Consider the following 10,292-nt stretch of genomic DNA (forward strand, 5'->3'; position numbering starts at 1 on the left):
TCATTTCAGGGAAAAACATCCCTGTGCTTAGTTGTCCCATCAGCACTTACCAGCCCGCAAGTATTCTACTGTCTCATAACAGACCATGTCAGCCTGAAAAGACTGGTATTTGGAACTGGATGTGCTTCTTCATGGTTCATTTCATTATTTAATTTAATTTCATTTCATTATTTCTTTGAAAAATTTCTGCCCCAAGTTACTCATTTTTGGCCAGTGTCAGGATCAGATATACTACATTTTGCCTGTATTGCAAACATTTTTCCTGTGTTTCAGTGACTTGCTTTCTGTATCAAATTGTCATTCACAGTATCCTGACCTGTTTTCTTTTTCCTCCTAGCTTACAGAAATGCTGCAGAAATAGTTCAGTATGGAGTGAAAAACAACACCACCTTTCTGGAATGCACCCCCAAATCTCCTCAGGCTTCTATCAAATGGCTACTACAGAAAGACAATGACAGAAGGAAAGAGGTGAGTAATGTGAGCAATAGCTCTGGAAGGCACCTCAGTCAGGATCAAAGTCACTTCCTAGATGAAGATGGAGCGTTTGTGTTTTCATCAGTTTGACTACAGGGAAGCTGAACTTATGTGGATGCAGGACAGTGACCAATACCAGACTCTTCAATAGAGCTGAGACTTCACTCCTTAGCCCCGGTGATTTCTATCAGACCAGAACAGCTATCAGAAAATTCCTGTCAGCCTGTAAAGTCAGAAAACCAGTTAATGAATTTTTCCTTCACACTTTACTAATTGCAAGCTGAAGATTTGCAGCACTCAAGAGTATTGATCTGAGGAAGCAGGCATAAAAGCAATAACCTGTATATAGTCTAGGAAGAAGTCAGCATGCAGTAGCCCTTCTGAGGTATTGAACAGAGAAAAGGAAGAACTGGGGGAAATGCGAAAGGTTTCTTTATCAAGAAACTAGTCCAGGCTAAGAACATGTATTGACAAAAGCATTTCCCCACCATGGTGCAATCACATTTTCCATTACTGCACTCTCTAAGGGTCTCAAGTTTCAGCCCTTGTGTGATACAGTGTGATTGTTTATGGGGAATGTGCCTTTCTTAAGTAATATAAAAGGGGAAAAAATCCATTTCAAATCCAAGGCAATTACTGTATAAATAAAAAGAAACATGTTTTGAAATTAAATATTAAGTAATATGGTGCCTCTTGATAGATTATAAATACTGAAAAACTTTATTTTCCTATTAGGCCATTTTCCAAAATCAGAAAGGACTTACAAGCCTTTTTCTGAGTCTTTCATGCTCTTTTTCTCATGTACTCTTCAAAGACTCAAGCCATACCCTGGCAACCTAGATACAATTCTTTAACCCTTTGCTTCAATAGAAATCTTTGTTTTTTGCTCTTATCTTCAATAACTGTATTAGAATTAAAGGAGTTTTAAATAATAACAGACAAACCAAAGCAATCAAAGGGTTAATTACATTTCCAGCTGTCAGATTTCTGAAAATCTTACCTCCACAATGTCTACAAATGTGTACACTAACTGAATAGCCTAATAAATAAATTCCCAAGAGAATCAAGTATAATTCAATGCACTTGTGTTCTTTTGCAATGAGTTAAATCAGCAATTTTTACTTAATGGCTGATATGGAAAGGGACATTCACAGTAATTTATAATCAGATGATAACTCCACAAGCTGTGGTAACTTGCCTCCTTCAGATGATGTGACCATCTCCTGGGACTGTCCAGACCTTGAAACCAGAAAGGAAAACAGAAGAGTAGAAAAATTGCCCTTGGCTTCCAATGAGCCAAGGAGTAGCTGAGGCCACTGCACTAAAAGCTTTTATACCAAGCTAAAGACCCTGCAGTGGAAACAGTGTTCTTCAGAAGTTAGCCTCAGGAACCTGCTCAAAGTCAAGTATTTAACTAGAAGCCACCTCAAGTCTGATGACAGCTCAACTCCCAGTTCTGCACCTTTCTTCCGTCAAGTCTTGATGGCAGTCTCTGATGTAGGAAGAGTCATTCTCCGGAGTGTACCCTAGCATATAAAACTTCATTTCCTCAACTCTGCTTTTGGAACATTAGGAAAACTCTTCTTTCATGTACTCTCTTGTTTTGCTATCTTTGTTGTCATACTGCTCAGATCTATTGTAACATCATATACAAAAATAATTTATACAAAAGTAATTTTCTTTAGTGACATTGCCTACATTGAGCTAAGTTCTCTCCTAACAGTAATAGAAGCAAAAACCTTTAAGAAACTGTTTAAGAGATAAAGAGCTGTTTGAAGTGAGACTTACCAAGAGTTCCACTACGATGTTGTTCTACAACGTTCCCTGAAATGTTCCTTCTCCCTTTTTGCCATTTAGGTCAAGCTGAATGAAAGGATCATAGCTACTGAGCAAGGACTCCTCATTCGCTCTGTCCAAGACAGTGACCGGGGGCTTTACCACTGCATTGCAACAGAAAACAACTTCAAGCAGACCTTAGCAAAGATCAATTTCAAAGTGTTGGATTCGGAGATGGTGGCTGTCATGACTGACAAGTGGTCCCCTTGGACCTGGGCCAGCTCAGTCCGAGCGCTGCAGTTCCACCCCAAGGACTTTGTGGGAGCTTTCAGCCACTCAGAAATGCAGATGATTAACCAGTATTGCAAAGACAGTAGAATACAAGGTCAGCAGAGGGAAGAATCCCAGAAGATGAGAGGAGACTACAGCAAACTAAAGGCCCTTATCAATAGCAGGAAAAGTAGAAACAGAAGGAATCAATTACCTGGTTCTTAATTTTATTTTGTAGTAATAGATATCTTTGTCCTCACTGTAGAGGGCTTATATTTGTCTGTTGAGAACAAATTCGAGCAAATCTGATAAAAAATAAATGCAAATCCAACAAGCCTCAGAAAAGATCCTTCTCCCAGTAAGAAGCAGTGATGCAGTGTAACTTAACTAAAGAAAATAATTCAGAGCATTTTCTTTCCTAGATGCTTACTGACTGACACGAGGTTGGGCTCTGTCCTAGAGGCAGAACTGGGTATTCATCTTAAACCAGATTCACCTTTGGCATCTCAGTATTTAATTACAGCTGAGTAGAAAGTTTTACAAAATCAATGCCTTTTCTTGCATCTCTGGAACTGTACCAATCAGATTGGTGGTGAAAGAATCTGGGTTAAGATGAATGCTCAAAGTGAGATGGTACTATGATTTCCTTGCACTGCAGAAAATTAGTTTCTTCTTGTTTACTGTTCAGTATTTGGTTTACAGCTTTCACTCATTGCTCAAATCATGTGAATGCATGCTGATGGGAAGCAAGTAAAAATAGTAGAAATGTTTCATTCAGAGGTCAAATGAAGGAGTAAGTAGAAGAAAAACAAAACAAAAAATTAATTATAATTTATCAGAGGAAACACTGATTACTATTACTGTGCATAGTGTGAGTTGTAATAAATTAATGAGTTCTGGAATGTATAAAATACCTGCTCATATTGATTTTTATTAAAATAGGGTGTCCTGTAACACTACATAGCTTTATAAGTGGCACAAAACTAACATAAGAATGTTCAGTATACATACAATTTTGAAAAAACACCTAAGTGACTTAGGTGTTATAGCTGTTGTTCAAAGAATTACTCTCCAATTTTTTTCAAAGAACAGCAGGTGGGTATACTGTTTACTCAGAAATATATAGGTTATCTGTTCCATGATTAAATTGGAGCTGCTCTGCAATGTGGAAACAAGTCATGAGTGTCTTTGAAAATTTTAAACATTATTTTTTCAACTGTTTTCTCACAATTGCAAATATTTTAACTAGAATTTTACAGTCTTTGTACCCTTTTTCTCTTAATTTTTCATTATTTCCTCTTATTTTCACTTTTCTGCTGAAAAGATGAGGAAAAGAAAAATGTTAAAACAAAAAAGAGGAATGAGGGGAAAAGACAACTGAAAAATGTGTTTGGGTCAAAAAACAGAAAGTATAATAACTGGGGAGACACTTTTAAACAGAAATATTTTTGTTTAAGAAACAGCAAGTGTAACGAAGTATGTTTAGTTGAAAATTGAGTAAATGTGCATCAAGCCATCCTGGGAATTTATTTTTTTTTTTTTTGAGCCACACTAATGCCAAAAAACTAGGGACAAATCTTCCTCAGTTTAGTAGGTAACAGTGTTCTGGAAGCCACTGAGCCTGTTCAAAAGAGACAGATAACAAGGATTTAAAAAGTATGAGAAATATTGTGATTTATTCCATGGTATTTTATGATAGTATTTAAAAATATATTAAAAAATAAATAAATAATAAGAGGGAAATGATTTCTGGATCTAGAAAGGTAAGAAAAATTCATTTTGAAAAGTTGTTCGTTCCACCCAGTAACAGATGAATACTGTATTTTAAAACATAGTTTTAAACATTGCAACGGGTCTTTGGTGAAACTCTTTGGGCATTATTTTGATTCTGCTTCTATTAGAATACTTTGGGAGTAACTCTACAGGGTGTAGGAGAACACTCCTGGGTTTCTACCGGTGTGAATTAACATCTAGTGCAGTGGAGTTAACTGGTATTTACCCGAAGTCAGTTAAGATGTGTCCCTTTATCACCACCCGATGCCGAATACCTGGGAAATGGGCCCTGATTGATCAAACCAGTTAAACACTAAGTCCCTTTGCCACTGGTGAGAGCTCTTGGAATTTAATTTGTATGCTTACTGCTTGCTTCAAAGTGTGGGGGGTAGTTGGGGCAACTCCATCCTGCACATGTATATCCATCAAGTTAAGTGCTTTCCTGAAGCAAGGCCTAGAAGTCTGTTTCTGCAATATGTAGCCACTGGTATCTGTGGTCCTTCTTATGGAAACCATTGGGAAACTTTCATTTCAGTGAGCTTGGATGTGGCCCCAAGAGCTGGCAAAGTGGACTCTGGGGAAAAAAAAAAAAAAAAAAGGAAAATTAGATGGGTAAGGGAAGTAAGATTATTTTCTTCCCTAGCTGACTTCCACTGCAGCAACCTACATTTTTTTCTTACTTTTTTCTTTTTTTTCTGAGGATGACTGACTTCTGAAGTGTGTAAGTGACAAGCCAAAAATCAAGTGCCACGAAATAGAACTACCTCCTGGAATGACATTAGTGCATATATTCTGTATGATGCCATGCTCTTCCTATTTCCCCAGTGGATTTACTGCAGAGTTAGTGTGATATTAATGTCTATTGTGAGGATTATAATTGCTTCCAGATGGAATAGAGTGATTAATAGATATTTAAGGGTACAATTAACTCTTTAAGTGGTTAGGTACAGTGATGTTTTAATAGGCCCCCATTAGGCCTCAGAAATTACCGTTACACTGTTTTCTAGTAGACTATTGGCAATAAGGGATTCCGTTAAAACAATCAGCATAGCTAAGAGTTTCACATGATTATAAAATAATATTTTTAAAGCTGCTTCATATACCATTATTATGGTATGACTGTTTAAGGGATTATACTTTAACATTTTTCCTGCTGCATGAAAACTTCAGCATACACATAATAAGCTTCTGTCAGTGCATAACCGGTCCAAGCTTCCATACTGTAGTAGCCCTCCCCTGTGTATACAGTAACCAGGAGCCAGATACTCAGCTGATACAAACTAATGTAACTTCCTTGCTGTCCATTTAGCTACTGTGGTTTATACCAGCTGAGAGTTTGGCCCTAAATGTACAGAATAGACAAATGGCAATTTTTATTTGTTTAAAGTAGCCCCTCTACTGTAGGTGACACCAAAACTTAAGACTGTAATATTGTTTGTGCTATTTAATACTTCCTATTTTGAGAATTACTAAATAATGTATATAATTTTATTCCTTAAAAAAATACAAAAGCAAAGTTACTTCTAGGCATAACTTCACCAAATGTAAAGATATGTTCTCTGCTACGAACTTCACTGTGTACTGGCGCGCTTTTTTTTTTTTTTTTGGCTATTTTTATTTTGTGTAGTTTGTAAAGTTTGCTGATATCTTGACCTAACAATGTGTTCTTTGCAATTGTTGTTACTGTAGATATGCGTGTTTTATTAAGAAAATCTCATTTCTAAAAGTGTAGGTATGTGTATAAGTTCCTAGCATGATGAAACTGTCGTTACAGTGAATATGCATTATATAGTGTATAAGAAAGAACAAAATGTAGTTTAACATAGTGCTATTTAATTGAATATCTAAAATACTATTTGCCTGACAAAATAAAGTGTGTTGCAATGACTTAACAAATTTGTGGTTTTCCCCTTTATAGATGTGTGTTAAAAATAAGGAACTTCATTTTCTTTCTGAAAAGCGATCTCATTGACTTTCTTAAACAAGTCCAAGAAAATCCTGGAAGCATCAGGTATTGATTGCAGCTGATCAGCTTTGAGCCCTGCTCTGGACTAGGCATTCAGTCACAGAGATTTCCAGAAATTTGTGAGCAGTCAAGAGATAAAGACCTTGCATATAAGCAGCTTAACATTGATTTATTTATTGCAAAAATAATTTTTTAAAAATTGGTTTTCTACTAGAAGTATAAAATCAATCAAAAAGGCCTAAAAAAGTTAAGAGTAAATACTTTTTGCTTTTATTCCACTGAGAAAACAAACAAACAAAACACCAAAACAAAACCAAACAAATCCAAATACATAAAAAACCCAAAACCCAACCAAACGAACGACCAAGCACATTCAGAGAAATCCTGCTAATTAAACAAATTGTGTTGTTCAGCTTTTTCTTTCAGCTGGGAATGAAGGCATTCTCCAAGCAGCTCTGCAGGGGAGGTGGGCTGGTGGGGCTGTGCTGCAGGGAACTGCAGCTCTCTCCTATTTCCTAGCTTGTCCATGGAGTGAAATAACCTGCCCAACACCTATAGTGTGCTCCTTTTTCCTATATCTGTCATCCAAGTGGTGTTATTAACCACTCTTCTTATTGTCTGTTTTTCCAGATCGGTTTTAAAAAGAAAGCACAGGGCCTCCTCAGTTCTTTGGGATAATAATTAAAAATCAAATGTCACAAATCCTGACCTTCACAACAAGGTTTTGGATCATTAAACCCAGATTTCAGTTTCCCAGATAGATAGGTTCCTGCAAGGCTTTATGAGGTGCGAGTGGATAAGATTACCTCATTCCAGGATTTCCGTACTGGCTGGTTCCTAGATGTGCTGACACTGGATTGTTACCTGCTCAACACTCAGGCCAATTTGGATCGGAAGCTGAGACTTTGAGCACTCCCACATGATTTATGAAAAGTATGGATTAGACTCCAAAAAAACTGGGTATTTACAGAGTTTTACACTGATAAAATTTTCCCAGATCTGATCCTCTCTCTTCGTATCAGTTTTCTTTCACTGATCTTCTCCTGTTTCTCTTGCTTTCCTCCTCCTGTGGGGTTACAGCATGGTTCAATACTTGCTGCTTTGATTCCTTAGCTCCAAGCAGCAGCAAAACATGACACAGAACTTCTCAGAACATCAGATGTGAGATCTTCAAACACCTGAACTTTCTCTCCTTTGTCTTTCAAATGCCTTTTGAAATTTTATTTTTTTCCATCTGGGAGCTGCTGCCCTTTCTGAGGTCTCTCTTCTAAGAGAGATCTCTTCTGAGACCTTTCTAAGATCTCTCTTTACCTTTGATGATCTTTAAAGATGATCTTTACCTGAGATCCTCCTTTACAAGGATGCAAAACATGGACATTCACAAGGAACCCTGCAGGACAGAGCAGTGTCACGTGCAGCCTCTTCTGTAGCCACAGAAGCCCACAGGGGACCATCAAAAACTGTTGCCTGCATAGGAAGCACTGCTAACAATGGGGTAGCTCCCAGTGCTATAGGGTGATTGTTGCCTCTGAAAGCAATTGTTGACCCCAAAATTAAGGCAGCGGCTGTGATTCTGTAGGGCAGGCCATAAAAGCTGGTTGAGGCATTGTGACTTGCCTAAAGCAACAGACTAGGTCGCAGGAGACCAATACTTCTTTATCCTTTCCACTGCAGCTGGCTTGCTAAGCCCTTTTTCTGCACCCTAAGGTGGTCTGGGCAGAAGTAATTTCATGCGATCGGAGCCCGAGTAAGACTACACACAGATACTCACCAGCAGGTTCCAGATAGATACATGCATGAATACAGCTACCTGTAATCAAAGGAAATTTTCTTTCCATACAGTATTTTCTGATCCTTTTAGCTTTCTTTAACAGTAATGTATGTCCTTTTCTTCTTTCAACATGGGCAGAATCAGACCTCAGAGTCCCAAGGCATCAGTAGTTTTTGGGTAGAGCAGTTACCTGCACAGTCTCAACAAGGACTTCCTTCTAGCATCATGAGAACAGCATAGAGTAAGAAATAAAAAATGTGCTGTCATTTAACTTGTCTATTCTAAACTAGACTGCTTAAAGATGCTTTGGCATTCTGAATGCTCCAAGATGCAAATTCAACACAGCTGGCTCAGCAGTGAACAAATAATTGCTTTACAGTGATAGACTGTCTTGTATCCCAGGACTTATTATGCACAGCTTTACAGAGCAAACAGCATTTCTGTATTCTTAGCACTGTATCAGCTTCATTACTCCTGATTAATGCCACCCTTAAAAATGAACCTAAATGGTTGCTGAACTCCACACTCGAGAGAGTTAAGGCCAAGGGATTTCAAAATATCCAACATTTTTAAAAGACCTAGACGTTTCTCAAAAGAATTTTAGAAATGGCAAATTAGAAAATGGACAGTATTCTTGTCCATGGGAAATGAGAGTCAATATGAAAGACTGTATTTTAGCTGAGCAACTTGTGCAGCAACATGTAGCATAGGCAAAGCCTAAGAAAAATACGTTTGCTTAACCTTAGGTTCAAACTCTTTTGCATAGTTGTTGTTCCTTGGCTCTTGCAGTAGTTCTTTTTCCAGGGTCTGCTCTCTCTGTCTACATTTCAAAGGTCCCTAAGAGACTTAGAGTTTATACTTGCTTACAAGTTGACATCTTAGGACATAATGTCCAGGACATCCTTTCAGGCCTTTTGTCTAATAAGACCTCAGTAAAATTGTTATTACATAGAGCATTATCTACAATATATGCCTAAATCATTTCAGCAATTGATACAATATTAAAAAAAACAACAACACAACTTTAAAAAATTGTAAAGCTTTGCTCAAAATGACAGAGAAGCGGGAAAAAGCAGAAAAAGCCAGCAACATGCCACAGTCCGTACATGAACACTGTGAACACTGGCTTTCATGTTGTTATATGGTGGAAAATGATTCCTTCAGCCTCAAAGGTCCTATTCTTCCTTAAGTCAAAGCTTACCAAGATTAATATCCTTTCATTGCTCATAAAGAGGATTTGGTTCAGCTCTGTCAAGAGCTTTTAAGCCCCCTCAATTTTTGTTAAAAAATCAACCATTTCCTCTTGCAAAAGCTCTTCTTCTTTTAGGGTTCTACTCCTCATTTTCTATATGGATTCTTCTTTATTGCCTTTCCTTTCCTCAACTGAACCCAGGCTAGTAGTCCCAGAGGGGCTACTTCAATTTAGCTGTTTTAATTACAAACCCCATTGACTCCAATACTCTGAAATATATTACCTATTATAATCTTGTGCATCTTATGCAATGCTGCATACTATTGGCTTCATCAAACTTGTCTGCTTCATAGTATCAGTTAACAAACAACATATAGAAGAGTACTTCCAAGAGGTTTGCAGCCTTTTGAGCTTAAGAACAAACATCAGAACCAAACTGCTTAGTTGAATGTGTATGTTCACACTCAAAAGACATTTGGGTAATATTTATTCTGTTTTTTTCAGCACTATGCTCATAATACAGACTATTCTTTATTTAATACCTGACAATATGAGTGTCCTAGTTCAAATATTGTGTTTTGAGGAATTTGAGGCAAAGTAAACAATGAAGAGAAAAAATATCTATAGATTATATTACACAGATCTGTTGACAGATTGCTAGTCACTAAACATTCAGTTAAATTACCTGTAGGAGGAATTATTTTGTAACTCAGAGAGGTCAATAAGCAAAAGAATTAGTCCAAAACAGTCCTTCCAAAACACTGAGCACAAAGAAATGTTCCTAAGATTTTCCTTTGGAAAGAAAGATCAAAAGCCATTGCCATGGAAGGGAAAGATCATCTTTATGATCACAGCAACAAATCCAGATTCCTCCTTCATATATATGGGACAAAAGGAAGCTACAAGTTTTCTGTCCAAGATTTCTAAGGTTCAGAAAGATTTGTGATATTTACCTATATATATAGATTTGTTGTGTGTAGGGGTCTGTCCTGAGCTGTGTCCTGGTGGATTATCCAGGGCTCCAGAAGTAGGGAATAATGTTTGCTGCCATTTGGTAACCACCTGGCCCT

The 10,292-nt window shown here is 37.4% G+C and overlaps 1 protein-coding gene across 1 annotated transcript in view; it reads left to right on the top strand.

Moving 5' to 3' along the window:
• Window positions 1–2,804, top strand: part of SEMA3C (sema domain, immunoglobulin domain (Ig), short basic domain, secreted, (semaphorin) 3C) — a 117,620-nt gene extending 114,816 nt beyond the window's left edge. Inside the window, exons 16-17 of the mRNA XM_010001785.1 lie at window positions 338–468; window positions 2,332–2,804. Coding sequence (XP_010000087.1) covers window positions 338–468; window positions 2,332–2,745 — 545 coding nt within the window. The 3' untranslated portion in view covers window positions 2,746–2,804. The remainder of the gene's footprint in view (window positions 1–337; window positions 469–2,331) is intronic.
• Window positions 2,805–10,292: the final 7,488 nt, after the last annotated feature.

This window comes from Chaetura pelagica, unplaced genomic scaffold (genome assembly GCF_000747805.2).
Source record: "Chaetura pelagica isolate M959 unplaced genomic scaffold, ChaPel_1.0 scaffold137, whole genome shotgun sequence".
Taxonomy (NCBI): domain Eukaryota; kingdom Metazoa; phylum Chordata; class Aves; order Apodiformes; family Apodidae; genus Chaetura; species Chaetura pelagica.